This window comes from Thalassophryne amazonica, chromosome 12 (assembly GCF_902500255.1).
Source record: "Thalassophryne amazonica chromosome 12, fThaAma1.1, whole genome shotgun sequence".
In the NCBI taxonomy this organism is placed as follows: Eukaryota; Metazoa; Chordata; class Actinopteri; order Batrachoidiformes; family Batrachoididae; genus Thalassophryne; species Thalassophryne amazonica.
Genome location: NC_047114.1, coordinates 23,727,616 through 23,744,712, shown reverse-complemented (window position 1 = coordinate 23,744,712; position 17,097 = coordinate 23,727,616). Strand labels below are relative to the sequence as shown.

At 41.6% G+C, this 17,097-nt stretch overlaps 1 protein-coding gene across 1 annotated transcript in view; it reads left to right on the top strand.

Moving 5' to 3' along the window:
• The window catches only part of LOC117521716 (cAMP-specific 3',5'-cyclic phosphodiesterase 4D-like), a 120,729-nt gene that overhangs the window by 80,497 nt on the left and 23,135 nt on the right, over positions 1-17,097 (top strand). The window contains exons 8-15 of the mRNA XM_034183053.1: positions 5,585-5,678; positions 6,846-7,018; positions 7,148-7,246; positions 7,367-7,531; positions 10,614-10,713; positions 10,818-10,972; positions 11,060-11,182; positions 11,321-11,503. Coding sequence (XP_034038944.1) covers positions 5,585-5,678; positions 6,846-7,018; positions 7,148-7,246; positions 7,367-7,531; positions 10,614-10,713; positions 10,818-10,972; positions 11,060-11,182; positions 11,321-11,503 — 1,092 coding nt within the window. The remainder of the gene's footprint in view (positions 1-5,584; positions 5,679-6,845; positions 7,019-7,147; positions 7,247-7,366; positions 7,532-10,613; positions 10,714-10,817; positions 10,973-11,059; positions 11,183-11,320; positions 11,504-17,097) is intronic.

Genomic DNA, 17,097 nt, shown 5'->3' with positions numbered 1-17,097 from the left:
TCCTACTACTTCTAAAACATCTCATGCACTTTCTTTTTGAGGTTGCTACAGATGTGGCTGTACTTTTCTTCTGGTGTCTCCCATGTTGATTGGGATCTTGACAACAGATCTGATATGGAGCTGCATGTTATTTTTGGACATTTTTTTACACCACATGCACTTCCAGAGTCCTTCTTGCTGGGAGATAGCCATATGAATGTGGCTAAGATCATGACTGTTTGTGGTCCCTGTGCAAATGTTTCTTGTGTTATAAAAGAAATACATCTAAACAAAAATATAAATGCAGCACTTTTGTTTTTGCTCCCATGTTTCATGAGGTGAACTCAAAGATCGAAAACATTTTTATATTCACCAAAGACCTATTTCTCTCAAATATTATTCACAAATCTGTCTAAATCTGTGTTAGTGAGCACTCTATCCCACCTCATAGGTGTGGCATATCAAGATGCTGATTAGACAGCATGATTATGGCACAGGTGTGCCTTAGGCTGGCCACAATAAAAGGCCACTTTGAAGTGTGCAGTTTTGCTTTATTGGGGGGTTCTTGGGGGGTTAGAAAACCAGTCAGTGTCTGGTGTGCCCACCATGTGCCTCATGCAGTGCAACACATCTCCTTTGCATAGAGTTGATCAGCAACCAATCAAATGTGAGCATTTGCCCACTGAAGTCGGTTGCGATGACTAACTACAGTGAGGTCGAGACCCAGATGAGGACAACGAACATGTAGATGAGCTTCCCTGAGACTGTTTCTGACAGTTTGTGCAGAAATTCTTTGGCTATGCAGTCCCGTTGTTACAGCAGCTGTCTAGGTGGCTGGTTTCAGACAATCTTGGAGGTGAACATGCTGGATGTGGAGGTCCTGAGCTGGTGTGGTTACACGTGGTCTGCGGTTGTGAAGCTGGTTGGATGTACTGCCAAATTCTCTGAAACGCCTATGGAGGCAGCTTATGCTAGAGAAATGAACATTCAATTCACGGGCAACAGCTCTGGTGGACATTCCTGCAATCAGCATGCCAACTGCACGCTCCCTCAAAACTTGCAGCACCTGTGGCATTGTGTTATGTGATAAAACTGAACTTTTCAGAGTGGCCTTTTATTATGGCCAGCCTAAGGTACACCTGTGCAATACTCATGCTGTCTAATCGGCATCTTGATATGCCACACCTGTGAGGTGGGATGGATTATCTCGTCAAAGAAGTGCTCACCAACACAGATTTAGACAGATTTGCGAACACTATTTGAGAGAAATAGGTCTTTTGTGTACGAGGTCCTGAGAAAGTATCGTACCTTTTTATTTTTTTCAAAAACTATATGGATTTGAATCACGTGCGATTACATCAGCCAACCTTGAACCCTTGTGCGCATGCGTGAGTTTTTTCACACCTGTCGGTTGCATCATTCGCCTGTGGGCAGGCTTTGAGTGAGCACTGGTCCACCCCTCCCGTCGGAATTCCTTTGTCTGAGAACTTACTGAGAGACTGACGCTTTGCTTGATCAAACTTTTTTCAGAAACTGTGAGACACATCCAAGTGGACACCATTCGAGAAATTCATATGGTTTTCAGTGAAATTTTAACAGCTGATGAGAGATTAAGGAGTGTTACTATCGCTTTAAGGACAGCCCACGGTGCCGGACGGTGCGCCGCGCCCCGAGCCACCGGCGGTCAGCCTGTTTCAAGCTGAAAACTTCCAAATTTAAGGCTCTGGTGATGCAGGACATCGTGAGAGAGCTGAGAAGTTTCAGAAGAGGTCGGGATCAGCAGTTTATCCGGACATTCCACTGTTAAAGGAGATTTTGTAATGAAAGACGTGCGGACGGATTCGCGTGTCGGCACCCAGCCGCTCATGACGCGGCGCCACAGGAAAACACCTCCGTTGGAAGTCTCACAGGACAAGTTCGAACATGCCCAGCTGTTAAACAATTTCTCGGATACTCACTCGACTGAAAGCCATCGAAGCCCCCTGAATCTTTCAATGGTTTCCAATACGGAGGTGTTTCTCTGTGCCGCCGCGCGAATCCGTCCGCACGTCTTTCATTACAAAATCTCCTTAACATGGAATTGTCAGAGAAACTGCTGATCCTGACCTCTTCTGAAAATTCTCTGCTCTCTCAACGACGTCCTGGATCAACAGAGGCTAAATTTGGGACGTTTTCAGCTTGAAACAGGCTGTCGACGGCGGCTCGGGGCGTGGGGCGCCGTCCGGCACCGTGGGCTGCCTTAAAGCGATAGTAACACTCCTTAATCTCTCATCAGCCGTTAAATTTCACCAAAAACCATCTGAATTTCTCGAATGGTGTCCACTTGGATGTGTCTCACAGTTTCTGAAAAAAATTTTCATCAAGCAAAGCGTCAGTCTCTCAGCAAGTTCTCAGACAAAGGAATTCCGATGGGAGGGGTGGACCAGTGCGCACTCAAGCCTGCCCAGCAGGCGAATGACGCAACCAACAGGTGTGAAAAAAACTCACGCATCGCCACGAGGGGTTCAAGGTGGCTGATGTAATCGCACGTGATTCAATCCATATAGGTTGTTTTGAAAAAAAATAAAAAGGTACAATACTTTCTCACAGACCTCGTATGTAAGAAAACATTTTAGATCTTTGAGTTCAGATCATGAAAAAGGGGAGGCAAAAAAAAAAAGTGTTTTCATATTTTTTGTTCAGTGTAATATCAGTGTGCTGTAAGCATTCTGCAAAAATGTAGATTTTTATAATCTACTAACTAAAATAAAAATCTATATGAATAGCTAAAGGATTATTTACCAGCAGGAGGTCTGTACAGGAAAATCAGACTGAGGTGTAAGTGTGAAAAACACTGAGGTCCAATATCCCCATACAGACCGACCAACGAGGTTAATAATTTATTTTATAGATATATATATATATATAGATATATATATATATATATATATATATAGTAGTCTATTAGAAAAGAGTAGCCGTCCTTATTATTTTTTCAAAAAACCATATGGATTGAATCACGTGTGATTGCGTCAACAAGGCTTGAACCCTCGTGCGCATGCGTGAGTTTTTCCATGCCTGTCGGTTGCGTCATTCCGCCTGTGAGCAGGCTTTGAGTAGAGGAGTGGTGCCAGTCCCCTCGGCGATTTTCATTGTCAGGAAATTGTGGAATGATTTGGGCTTTTTTCTCTGCACGTCTGTCGCAATGTGCCGAAAAAGTGCTGATGTCCACGGCTTTTCACAATTCCTGTGCTAGTCAGAACAACGTCCCGGATTAAAACAGCGTCCAGTTTGGAAATGACGGCACATTCCACTGTTACAGGAGGTTTTGTCATGGAAAGAGGAGCGGAGGGCTTTCGCGCGTCGCGGCGGGTGCCGCATGGCACACACAGCAACGTCCGTGATGAAGCCTCAACGGGGACAGTGTTCTGCATGTCCGAGCACATCCACAATTTCGTCGGATAATCACTCGATGGAAAAACCACTGACAGCTGTCTGAACGACATCTCAAAGCCTTCCTGTGAGACCAAAACGGAGATGGTTTTTGTCTCGCTCCAGTAGCGAATCCATCGTGACGCGCGAAGCCTCCGCTCGTCTTTCCATGACAAAATCTCTTGTTAAAAGTGAAATCTGCCGGAAAATGTTGATGTCCAGCTCTTGTGATAACCAGAGAAATGGCACACGACGGTCACGGATCCAGAACAGGCATCCATTTAGAAATGAAATGTCGTTCAGGCCTGTCGATGGCAGCTTCGGAGCGCAAGCGCGCCCACACAGCTGCATGGGGGCCGTCCTTAAAGCGACAGTAACACTCCTTATTCTCTACCAAGCCCTAACATTTCATCACCGAAAGCCAGATAAATTTTTCTAATGGTTTCCAGCTGCCAGTCTCTAACACTTTCTTGAAAAAATTCTGATGGAAAAAAAGCCCAAATCATCCGCCATTTCCTGACAATGAAATCCGCCGAGGGGGGCTGGACCACTCTCACTCAAAGCTGCTCACAGGCGAATGACGCAACCGACAGGCGTGGAAAAACTCACGCATTGCGCACGAGGGTTCAGGTTGGCTGATGTAATCGCAACGTGATTCAAATCCATATAGTTTTGAAAAAAATAAAAAGGTACAATACTTTTCTCACAGACCTCGTATGTAGAAAAAAACATTTTAGATCTTTGAGTTCAGATCATGAAAAAAAGGGGAGCAAAAAAAAAAAGGTGTTTCATATTTTTGTTCAGTGAATATCAGTGTGCTGTAAGCATTCTGCAAAAATTAATTTTTATAATCGGACTGCAAACATCACGATGGCTCATGTACTCACAATTAAGGTGTTGAGTGTACTTATTATTTTTGTTACATAAATGAACCTGTCCTTCATCATCACACTACCATCCATTCAGAGTATTTAATTCGTATCGGTCTTCAAACTTAGTACACATGGTGACCCCACACCACGAATCCAGCACACTCACCCACCCAACCAGTGCATGTCGTGGCCAGTAAGGACCCACCGTGTCTCCCTGCCTGCGCTGCAGCAGGGACCTGATTGGTGGCTATTTTTAGTTATTTTGTAAGAAGGCGTGGATTAGAGTATCTCGCTGTCCCTGTGTTTACACTCACAGTGAGAAGACAGTAACAGAATAAATGAGGAGGGGGATGGACACTCATCTCTCTGTGTCGCATCCTCGCATCACACAGACATTCTTCCAGTCATCCGTACTACCATGGATCTATAAGCTGTATTTTCTTTCCTCACCTACTCAGCCAGCACTGATTAAAGCTTCCACGCCTCATAAGCAGAAAGAGGACTGTCACTTGCAGTGTGCCATTCTACACAGACTAGTACAGAGCATCGCCGGGAGTCCCCTGCCATCTATTTCTGTGCCGAACACGAAGCATCAGGGAGCGACGGCCAAAGCTCAGCAAGATCAGTTGCTTTCATTTTGCTTCGATGCTCTACTTTGCGCTGAAATGCCAGAAGTGGCTTATTCCACTGTTATGTCGCGAATGTTCATTCAGGTAAGAATTTGCACATTCACTTGTTGCCTCTTCTGTGAATGAAAGCTGGCACATGCCATCTGAGATCCTAGTCTCCACCTTCGAATTAGATTTCTGTGAATGGAATGAATACGTTGCACATGCAGATTACACATTGTGCAATTTTGATGCAGGAAAACTCATTTGAAACCAGCTATGCAGCTTTCAATACATTTGTGCTGTTAAAGATATTCCATGTTTAACTCTCATTGTGTTTGCACTTGTGTTTAAATTAAATAAATAGTTGCATCACAGCTAAAGAAAAAAAAAAAAGATGTGCAGCTTCACCTTCTATTTGTTCCAGAAGATTGTTTTCCAGTAGAGGTTTTCCCACATCCTTATTTCCAGGCAGTGCACAAGCAGGCACCGAGGTGTTGCAGGTGCATCACACTGCACGCTGTGTTAAACAGTGATTGTTTAAATGCTGTTTATATCCAGCACACAAACTGTAGTGTGCATGCACGAAGATGGAAATAAACCAAACTGCAGCGTGCAACACATGTATGCTTGTTGTACTCTTCCAGTATTTATCAGACGGTGCACTGAATCAAACTCACAGTTCTGTGTTTGTGTGCATGTGTGTGTTTGCAGTTCAAGAGGATGCTGAATAGAGAGCTCACCCAGCTGTCCGAACCAGCCGTTCAGGGAAATCAGGTGTCTGAGTTCATCTCTAGCACCTTTCTTGGTGAGTGTCCCGTCATGTTTTAGAATAAAGGAGCTGCAGGTCAACATGCATTTATGTTTATAGGCCTTCTGCTCCTGAAGCTGATGTTTATGGTCAATTTGAAGAAATAAATGGACTGCATTTATATAGCGCTGTTGCATCTGGAGCAGAAGCTCAAAACGCTTTACAATTATGCCTCACATTCCCCCATTTACACTCACACACCAATGTCAGGGTGCTGCATGCAGCCCTCACAACACACCGGAGCAACTTGGGGATTATGGACGTTGCCCAAGGGCCCTTAGTGGTTTCTGGTGTGGCTGGGTTTTGAAGGAGAGGATCTCTGGTCTGAAGCCAAGCGCTTCACCACTAGACCATCACCTCCCCAATGAAGACCTGCACTTAGCAGCCATAACATTGTGACCTATTACAGGTGAATAATATACAAATAATGAAGGTTTTCCATTCATGCATCCTTAGTGGCCACAGAAGTGCTTTTTCGCTGAATTGAGGAAAGCAGGCATGTGGTTTTTGAAAAGCTCAGAGATGCTTGTTCTTTTAAAGATATCAACATATAGTACCTAAGTTCTTAGGTTTCCATTTGATAGCATATAGATTATGCTTTTTATTTTCCTATAGTATGCTAACAGAGTTACTTTAGATAGATACCATAGATGTCTTATTATTTATTACTATATATACCTTTTTTCTTGAGCCGCTTGGGTGGGTAGGGAGAGTTCCCATGGATAAAAAAGCTTTTCAACATACCATCCCTGGTTCTCAAGACCAGGCACCTAAGTGGCTCTACTGTACTTTTTTCTACTCTTCTATTTTACTCTTCCTTTTTAGATATTTAAATATACCTTAGTATACTAGCATAGTTCCACCTTAGAATTGGATTATAATATATAAGATATACCTTACTGAATTTTCATGTCTTGGCGAGTTGCCTACGAGGTGGCTTCAACTGTGTGGTGCCACAGAAGGCTCTGTGGCTCCTCTGCTGTCTGCTTCCTACTCTGAGACGAAACACCTGTCTAATTTAAGGAAAAGATCAAATAACATGGAATAATGAGTTTTTCAATGCGTGCAGTGGAAATAATATTTCAATTGTTAATAGATGGAATGTACCATTCAATGAGACTGACAGAAAGACATCTTAATATTTTGCCTGTTCCCATTTGACAGAGAAGCCAGATGATATGGACATCATGTCACCCCCCATCAAGGAGAAGGACAAGAAGAAGCGGCCTATGTTTCAGATCAGTGGAGTGAAGAAGGCCACCCACAGTCCACATCTGGCTTCCTCCACCATCCCTCGCTTTGGGGTCAGGTCCAGTCAGGAAGGACTTCTTGCCAAGGTACAAAGAGTAGTTCAGAAGTTGTCTACTAAGTATCTGCCTTCAAAAGATTCTCCATTGTTTATCATCTGCATGCTCTCACATGTTGTGTCAGTATATGCTGTACTTGTAATTATTGTTTCCTGGCAGGAGTTGGAGGACGTAAACCGATGGGGCATTGACATGTTCAAGGTCTCTGAGTATTCGGGCAATCGTCCACTGACAGTGACCATGTACACTGTGTTCCAGGTAACATGTTTTCAAATTATTTCCTTCAGTTTTGTCTGCGTTGTCTTTGAGCCATACCATGCTTTTGTGATAATCGAGAAAAGCTTTAAGTAATTAACTTTTTTTAACCTATTACTGTAGGAACGTGACCTGCTAAAATCCTTCAAGATTCCAGCAGATACCTTCATAACCTTCATGATGACTCTGGAGGATCATTACCATGCTGATGTAGCCTACCACAACAACATCCACGCTGCGGATGTGGTCCAGTCCACACATGTCTTGTTGTCAACACCTGCACTGGAGGTAGACAGCAACTCTAAATCATTCATTAGAAAGACCAGACTAACATTCATTCATGTAAAAATACAACTAGAAGCTACGTATATCGGTCATTTCATATAAAAAAAATCTTTGGCTGGATGAAATGAAAACGGGTTAAGTTGTTTTCTAGCTCTGTTTTGTTACTCCCCCCCCCCCCCCCCCCCCCCCCCATATATCTTAACTTTGTTAAAGTAATAGCAACAATGATAGTTAGCATGGTAGACAGGGACTCAAACTGTTTTATATTCAAGTGTATTCTAATTACAAACAACAATATATGCTGAGAGAAAATGGAAACATAACTGCAAAGTAAGGTCACTTAAATAGGAACTTTATGAGAAGTTTGTGTTTCCCATTGGACTGAGGCAGCCATGTTTAAAGGAGACCTGCATTGAAAAAAATGCAGTCAGATTTTTTGAACAAAAAATGACTTACATTTACATGAGATCCTTCTGAATGTAAAGTAAATCTGCAAGCCCAGATCTGTCATTCAATGGAGAAATCTTCATTTGAAAATGACAAATTTACAGCTAACATTTAGCCCTCCGCAAATTGTCCCTCTCATCATGGACGCTGCCAAGACGTCACGGACAAGACCCTCTCCCAGCATGCATTGCGCCAATTGTAATTTGTGGATTTACGTCAGTTTGCATCTGCACCTTTTTCTTGTCTTATACGTAAGGATCTACTTTTTTTAAAACTTCATATTGTCTTGCGGCACGTTTGGTGAGTACACATTTCTTTTATTGTGCTTGAAAATTATTTTGGGGGACTTTTTCATACACCCGTTTGATTGAGTGGTGTCGCAATGAAAATCTACTGTCTTTCGCCTCCGGTACCATCGTGGGATATGGAGGTGAGACCCGCAAAGAATCCCAGTCATTAAAAATATATAAACCTCTCTCAGCGTCCGTGGAGCTCTGGGGCTCCGATTGCCGAGACGTGCGGTGCTGTGGATTTTGCCGCAAGAAGTCTGTCCTTGCAGCAACAGGTGTACAGGCCGCTTCGCATTAAAACAGCGAGCGTAGCGGAGGCAGAGAGCAGGAGAGGAAGAACGGCGCCCGCTGTCAATGTCGTTGCTGATCTGAGCACACAGATCTGTATCTCACATTCATTGCAGCTTACTTTTGGATGTTGAAACCAGGACGTGTATAAGTAACATTACTAACAGATAAAATCAATTTCAATGCGGGATCGGACTGAAGGCGGGAGCGCGTCGTCTTGTCCCTGACGTCATGGAAATGATACAGCTGTAAAAACTGTTTTCACAGAGGGCTAAATTTTAGCTGCAAATTTGTCATTTTTAAACGAAGATTTCTCCGGGCTTACAGATTTACTTTACTGCATTCACAAGGGTCTTATAAATACATATCAGCTATTTCTTTCTGAAATCTGACAACATTTATTTCAAGGCAGGTCTACTTTAAAAGTCATGTGGAGGCCTTCCGTTACCTTTGCAGTCACACAACATTCCAATACCCAATGCTCACGGACACTGTTAGCTGTATGTTTACATACATGAAGCATTGCATCTTTGGGTACCTCTGCAATGTTCCAGTAACTAGTAGTGCCAGAGAATATTAGCTTCAATGTTTAAGCGGGCCATGTTTTACCGGAGTTTTGCCGTCGGCGTGTGCGTCGCCGGTAAAACTCAGTTTGCGACCATAAAATCCAGTATTCACATCCACAAATCATCAGACACAAGGGGGTTATTCGATTCTAATCCAATTCCATCATTTGCATGCTTTATTTCTGTGTAAGTAATTTGATCTGGATCCATGTTTTCAGCGCAAGACCGCTTCACCACTGAAGGCTACATCTAAACCCACATAATAATATAGTTCGATAAAACTGTTACTCAAACCGTAGTTTTAGGGAAATGTTGTTAGATTCCTGGTGCCGAGTCACCAAATAATCACCAATAGTATTGTATTTATCGATTATCACAGCAGTAATTGCAATATTTACATCGTTGGGTGAAGCTTACCGTAGCAATAGCGTCTTCATGCCAAACTGGAAATTCTGTGAGCAGACCCACAGATTTCTCCATCTGGCCAGCTGCATTGAGTAATTCTCTATCAGAATGTACACAATGCTTCCATATGATACATTAAATTCACCTATTTCGGCATCGCTATCGCACCACCAGTTTCTCTCGCTCTCAGCTAACAGCAGCATTATTGACATCTGCCTAGCAATGCGGTCAATTTTGCCACCGTCAATGCAATATTTTATGGTCAGAAAATCTCACACGAGTAATCATCAGATTTGCGGACAAATGCAATTGGATCAGAATGTGTTATACACTGCTACTAAATTGCAAAGGGGATGCAGAAGGAATGAGTCGAACATGTGACTTTCCAATACCCAGCTAGCATACAGCTTCTGAGCCACCATGACTCCAATATGTTAGCTGCAGCAGCTAAAATGCTAGTGATGGATGTTGGGTACCACAGCTAAAATGTGTTAGCCACAAATGTTTAAAACATCTTACCTACAATGGCTAATGTGTAAGGGGAGGGAGAGGCATAATTAGGGCATGTGACTTTCCAATACCCAATACTTATAAGTTTGGAAGGCACCATGGCTAAATATGTTACCCACCTGCAGATGAAGTGTTTATGAACATTAGCCACAATAGCCAGACAACTGTCAATGCACTGGCAACCATGTTTAAAATGAACAGTGACAACTCTGCTTGGGCTAGTGTTTGCCAGTCGTATGATGATAGTTATTTATTTAGACTACCAATGTGTGTCATGGGGAACATGTATTTAGGGTGAAGTATTGGCATAAATGTGAGGGAAGCAGCCTTATGACCGAAGGGTCATAGGTTAAGTACTCCGACCAGGTGGGCACAGGTAGACAATGCCCAGTGCATGTGAAGCACTTTGTGCCTTAGATCGAAAAGTGCTACAGAAATTCAGTCCACTCAACATTTGGGCCGGTGCAAAGAGAACAGCCCAGACATTATGGCTTTCATGAGTGTGAGACACACTACAGAAAAAAGTGTGTGTGTTCACCCACACATACAATGACCACCTTCTTTTGTGTGTCATCCAAGGCTGTGTTCACCGATTTGGAGATCCTCTCCGCTCTGTTTGCCAGCGCCATCCATGATGTAGATCACCCTGGAGTTTCCAATCAGTTTCTAATCAACACCAGTGAGTTTGTGGGTGCTAAACATGGATTGGTGTGTGTGTGTGTGTGTGTGTGTGTGTGGTGTTATCAGAAAGAATTTTATTATTATTTTGTTTAATACCTTTAGACTCTGAACTGGCCCTGATGTACAACGACTCATCAGTGCTGGAGAATCACCACCTGGCCGTCGGCTTCAAGCTCCTGCAGGAGGACAACTGTGACATCTTTCAGAACCTCAGTAAGAAACAGAGACAGTCGCTGCGGAAAGTGGTCATCGACATGGTACGACATCTGGAGACTGTAGGTGTAGCACTGTCCGTTTTTGCACAGTCCCTTTTCTCATGAACAGGTTGATTGTTTGACCTACAGGTTTTGGCCACAGATATGTCCAAACACATGAACCTACTGGCAGACCTGAAAACCATGGTGGAGACCAAGAAAGTCACCAGCCTAGGGGTCCTGCTGCTGGACAACTATTCAGACCGCATACAGGTGAGAAGCATTGACAAATTTATCCATTAAAAACTAACGCTTGTGCAGTCAGACTGCAGAGAAGTTGTTTCATGTCAATTCACTAAGAGAACAAGAGGAACGAGTCGGTTAGAAGCCAAATTGTATGTTGCTTCACAGGTCCTTCAGAACATGGTACACTGTGCAGATCTGAGCAACCCCACCAAGCCTCTTGAGCTGTACAGACAGTGGACAGACCGTATCATGGTGGAGTTTTTCACTCAAGGGGACAGGGAGAGGGACAAGGGGATGGAGATCAGCCCCATGTGTGACAAACACAACGCCTCCATAGAGAAGAACCAGGTAGAGAAACATCATGTACATCCTTTAGAAAGTCACATATGTCTGTGCTCATTCAGACACATGCATAGCCAGTCTATAATTATTTGGACAGTGCACACTTTTGTGTATATGTATGTGTGTTATTTTGATTCTGGAAACCAACACTTGGAGTTGAAATGAAGCAATGAAGATATGCTTGCAGTGTATTTAAAGGGTTTAATTAAAAACACTGCATGAACCATTTAGGAATTACAGATACTTTTAGACACAGACCCCATAACTAAGAGGACAAACTAAATATTTGTATTATTATGATTATAAATCATCACTTGGAGAGCCACTTTTCTTTACAGGGGTCATGGGATGGACACATGAACATTTTGGGCTTCATTTACATCAATCAAAGAAATATAGACACTATGGTACTGTACACTGCACACAGAAGGATTTTCTTAAAAAAAAAAAGGGGGGGGGGGGGTGTTTGGCAGAAGAATCTGGCGATTTGATGTATTGTGTTAAAATAATTCTCTGTTCCACTCCACTGTGAAGCTGCTACAGTTGGTGCAACAGACAAAGTTTCTCTCAGCATATCCACAGAAGCCTGTAACTCCTTCAATGATCTCTGGGTGCCTTGGCGGCTTGCCTCATTTATCTCCTTCCTATGCAATCGCTCAGATTTTCAGAACTCCCTCCTCCAGACAGATTTACCATAAAGTACTGTAGTGTTTATATTTCTTAATGACTGATGACATAATGTCCAACTTCCAAGACATATGCAATAACTTATACAAATGTTAATGTATCTAGTCTTGTCTTGTCAAAAGAAAACTGGCTGTAAAGTGATGATTTATATTACAAATTTTCCTTATGCTCAATTTTTCCAATTAACTGAGTTCTGAAAATGGAGGCACCATGTATGCTGTAATGCTACACTTCATGTCCTTAGGAATTTGGAAAAAAAACAAGCTCAAACTTGGAAAATTGCATTGGAACGGCCATTCCAAGCTCACATAGTCAGCTGTAAGCAAAATGACCCTTTTGTTCATTTTGACTCGTATGTTTGATGGCCGTTTTGACTCATAAATGTATCTGAGGGGTATTGACTTGAGTTGTAAATCTGTCAATTGCTGTCAGTGTGACGGTGGGTCTATCCCTCTCCCAAGATCTCTAGCCATGAATTTCCTGGCGGGTATCCATGTTTTCCCGAACAGATGACTGAACATATTTAGATTGTAACTCAAAAATAATGCATCATCATTTCTAAATGGTTGTCTCATTTCAGCACCATTGTGGTGGCGCACAAGGGCAAAATTACACAAATTATCACTGTCCAAACATTATGGACCTCTCTGTCATGCAAAGTCTGAAATGCTGAAAATGTATTTTGAAAAGCAGTTTTCACTTTGCCAAATTAACAGGAAGACCACCACACAAATAAAACCTTTGTCTCATTCTTCCAGGTGGGTTTCATTGACTACATTGTTCATCCTCTTTGGGAGACGTGGGCCGACCTGGTTCACCCCGACGCTCAGGAGATCCTGGATACATTGGAGGATAACAGGGAGTGGTACCAGAGCATGATCCCTCACAGTCCCTCACCCATCCAGAAGGCCAGGATGAGGTAACCGCTTGGAGAAGAGTCCTCATTGCTGGCAGGGAAAATGTTTCAGTGTTGGTCGACAAATTCCAGTTTGAACTGACCCTGGATGAAGAAGGAGAATCTGACGCAGAAAGTCCGCCTGAAGAAGAGGTGGGTTACAGCATTGGCAGGGAAGTCTCCAGAAATGATTCTGATGCAGCATCGGCCACAACTCATGTGACTTTCCCCAAATCACTTGTGATGCAGGCAGAACGTTTGCTTTCGGCTCTGCTAATTCTGCGGAGCAAAGTCCGAGAAGCGGAACAGGAAGGTGTGTCCGGGGGAACCACGATCCACAACCAGGCACATAGCACCAGTCAAAAGCTATTTGTTTGTTTTTGCCATTTTGGTTTAGTTTTCTTTAATTTTTGGTGCCTCGGCCTCCGTCATTCCCCTCATCCCACTCCATCCGATCAACTGCCTCTGGTTTCCACGGTGACCGCAGGGATGCTGGTTCATGTTGTGAGCTTCTGCGCTCAGCAGTTAGTTACACTGGAGAGAGACAGATGGAGGAAATCAACTTTATGGCTGGTCCTTTTTGTTTTGGATGTTCTTTTTTTTGGGGGGGGGGGGGGGGGGTCAGTCATACTGTGAATGAAGCTTTTGAAAAACCTTTTTTTTTTTTTTGCCAAACCCAAGGTCTACTACAACAAAGGGCACACCTGTTTCCTCTTTTGGAGTATTTCTAAAGTCAAGCATTATTCTTAACAAACAACAAGGCGGACTGAGACGTCGCCAAACTTTACAGGGACAGTGCTGCCCCCCTGTATATTTGCTTCCTTTGATCTAGATTCATAAAACACTTACTAAATGCATAAATGAACAGAAAGGAGATATGCAGGACTTTATTCAGGAAATTTTGAATGTAGCAGATATTTTGAGTATTTTGTGTGTGTATGATAATCTTTCAGTTCTTGTGACTGGTGTTGCACAGTCAAAGAACAGTAGTTTAGGAAAATGAGATGAAGAACTGAATGGCAGTTCATTTATTATTATTATTATTATTATTCTTATTCTTATTATTATTGAGGCTTAGACATATTAAGGTTTATTATATCTGCTTTTAGGATCATGATAATATATTTTCTTAAACAAAAACCAGAGTCTGACTTAGTACACTTTCACTGGTCTGTGCACGTGGCGCCACCTAGTGTTAAGATGATTAGGAAGTTGCACAGCTCTGCAGAAGCCTATAAAAAATATTCAAATTTCAACTGTAGGTTCACCTTATTTATCAGTTAATCATTCCCGCATATTTTTGGAACACATTTGATCAGTTCCTATGGTGACTGAGAGAGGGCCAGAACAAATTCAGACAGCCATAAACGATCCAAAAATACACCTGCTTCCAATTCTTCCAATTTCTGCATACAGCACATGTAACTGTCCTTTGTAGTATTGCTTTAGCTTTGCAGCAGACATGTTATAAATTAAACAGACAGTCTTGCAGAGTGCTACAACACAATCAAAATGTGAGCTCGGAGGACTTTACTAACTGAATGGTTCAGTGCATTGCAAATAAAGTAATAAAGCTTAAAATGATTTTCTTTTATTTTAAATGTGTTCTTTTTGGTATTTTTACAACAGAAGAGAAGGATGGCAATTATTGATAATAAGTAATATTAAGTTTTCCCAAATTCTTTGTCCGTAATGTAAAATTAATAATTGTAAAGACCTCTTTCTTGTTTTCAAATGGACCGCTAACATTTTTATTCAACAATATTAAGTTATCGAAAAAGTACAAATGCCAAATGGCTGTGTTGATTTGAAACTTTTAATATAGTCTGTTTAGTATGTCTGTAATGCTTCTTTGCAGTTTTTTATAAGTTATTAGTATAATTTTGTATTTGCTTGCCCCTATACTGTTTTGTATTTGTGCTTCTCTTCAATTTAAAAAATATAAAATAATAAAAATCCAAAAATATAGCTAACTTAAGCATGCAAGTCATTATATAGTAAATAAATGAGCTTAGCACCACAATGGTTGAACATTTTGTTAATAAAAGACCTCTAGGCAGAAATCTCTTTTGTGTTGCTTGAACTTCCATTGTTTTGTGGATATTTTATTAATTTGTTTTTTTTGTTGTTGTTGTTCTTTGCATTTGATAGCGGTTTCTCACGTTGCAAAAATGTGTTTATTATTAATTATTATTAATGCAACCAGCTGTTGTTGAGTGATGCGGGGTGTTCTGCATTTTCCAGTGTCGTGGCCTCTCTCAGCCATCGTACCTTTCCTTCAAGTGAAGCACTTTATTTTTGTTCATTGACAGTTTTTGTTTTTAAGGGGCTTGAGCTAAAAACAGAACACATTTGAGGTGGATGACTGACAAACACTTTGTTACTGATTTTCAGCACAGACACTAAACACAACATAAACTATAAAGCTGCAAGCAATGCACTGTTAAATCCTTTGTTTTTCCTTCACAATATGTTAAATGTGACAGTCGCACACTCGAATACTGTCAGTAACGTCCATTTACACAAATGACTGGACCAACTGGGGTGTATAATAGATGTAATGAAGGTAGTATCAGTAACACTTAAAAAAATAAATAAATAATAAATACAAGAAATCATCAACAGAGTCTCGGTAGCACAACAGTTTCATTCATTTCATGTCACTGATCAAAATGTTGCTCTTCACGGGGGCATAGCCAATGACAAAAACAACTGCCAAGCAAACATGACACAACCCGTACTGTAATTTCCATTGTGCCACTGGCTACTTTCCATCCATGACTGATAAGCTGGTTGATTGTAGCACCATGGTGCCAATTTGACTTTTTTTTCATTATGTCTGTCCAAACAGTACATGAAATTGATAGTCTTAAACTGGTGAGTGAGCGGATGAATGTTTTGACTTTTAATGTATTTTAGTGCAGCAGATAACTGAAACAATCATGCAAATGATGATAAAAGCATCAAATTCAGGCAGAAATACTCCTTAGACACGCCGCTTTTGAAAGAAAAAAACAAACAAACAAACGATTGGCCACTTGACTTTTCAATCGGTGGTCAGGTAGGGGTCAATTGAAGAATTACACAGAAGGTCAAAATTAAAAGATGCTCCAATCATATTGAAAAATATTCCACATTATTTGCCTCATCATAAAGATTCCAAAAAGGTATAGTTTGAACTATCTGTGACTGAATTCTATGGAGTTACGGGAGAAAAAGAGCAAGAATGGTGACAAACCTCAGTTTCATTTTGTACAGGGGTCGAAAGTTAAAGTTGCTCCAGTTTTGGTAAAAAGTGATGCACATTATTGGTTGAGCTAATAGATTAATAATGGAATAGTTTTGACAGTGTTGAATGCTTGGTCTCCAAAGTCCAACGTCTATTGGATTCTATGACTTGTGACATATGTTACCCAGTAGACGTGATAAGTAAGGATGATACATGGTCCAACTATTCCTTTTTAAAACTGTTAACTAGTAATCTGCATCACTTTTTACCAAAATTGGAGCAATTTACTTTTGACCCCTGTATAAACCGACACTGACCTTTGTCACCATTCTTGCTGTTTTTATTCCACAACTCCATAGAATTCAGTCACAGATAGGCCAAACTATACCTTTTGGAATCTTTGATCAGGCAAAGTAATGTGGCATAGGTTTCAATATGATTGGAGCATCTTTTAATTTTGACTCCTGTGTAATTCTCAATTCACCTCTACCTGAACGCCAAATGAAATTCAAATGGCCAATCGGTTTTTTCAAAAGAGGATTGTCTGAGGACTGTTTCTGCCGAATTTGATGCTTTATCACCATCTGCAGGATTCCGCTTTAAATATTCTCATCTGCTGCACTATTTGTTAAGAAAAACCAAAGCACTTTGTGGGGTACATTTGCAGTTTTTGTACTTCCAGTTGAACATTTCTAGTGTGACTCTTTCACTGTCTTTTTGTTGAAGCAGCCTGAGGGCTGAGCTGATGCTGCAACATGCTGCAGAAGGACTGAAGTGCTGTTTGCTCTG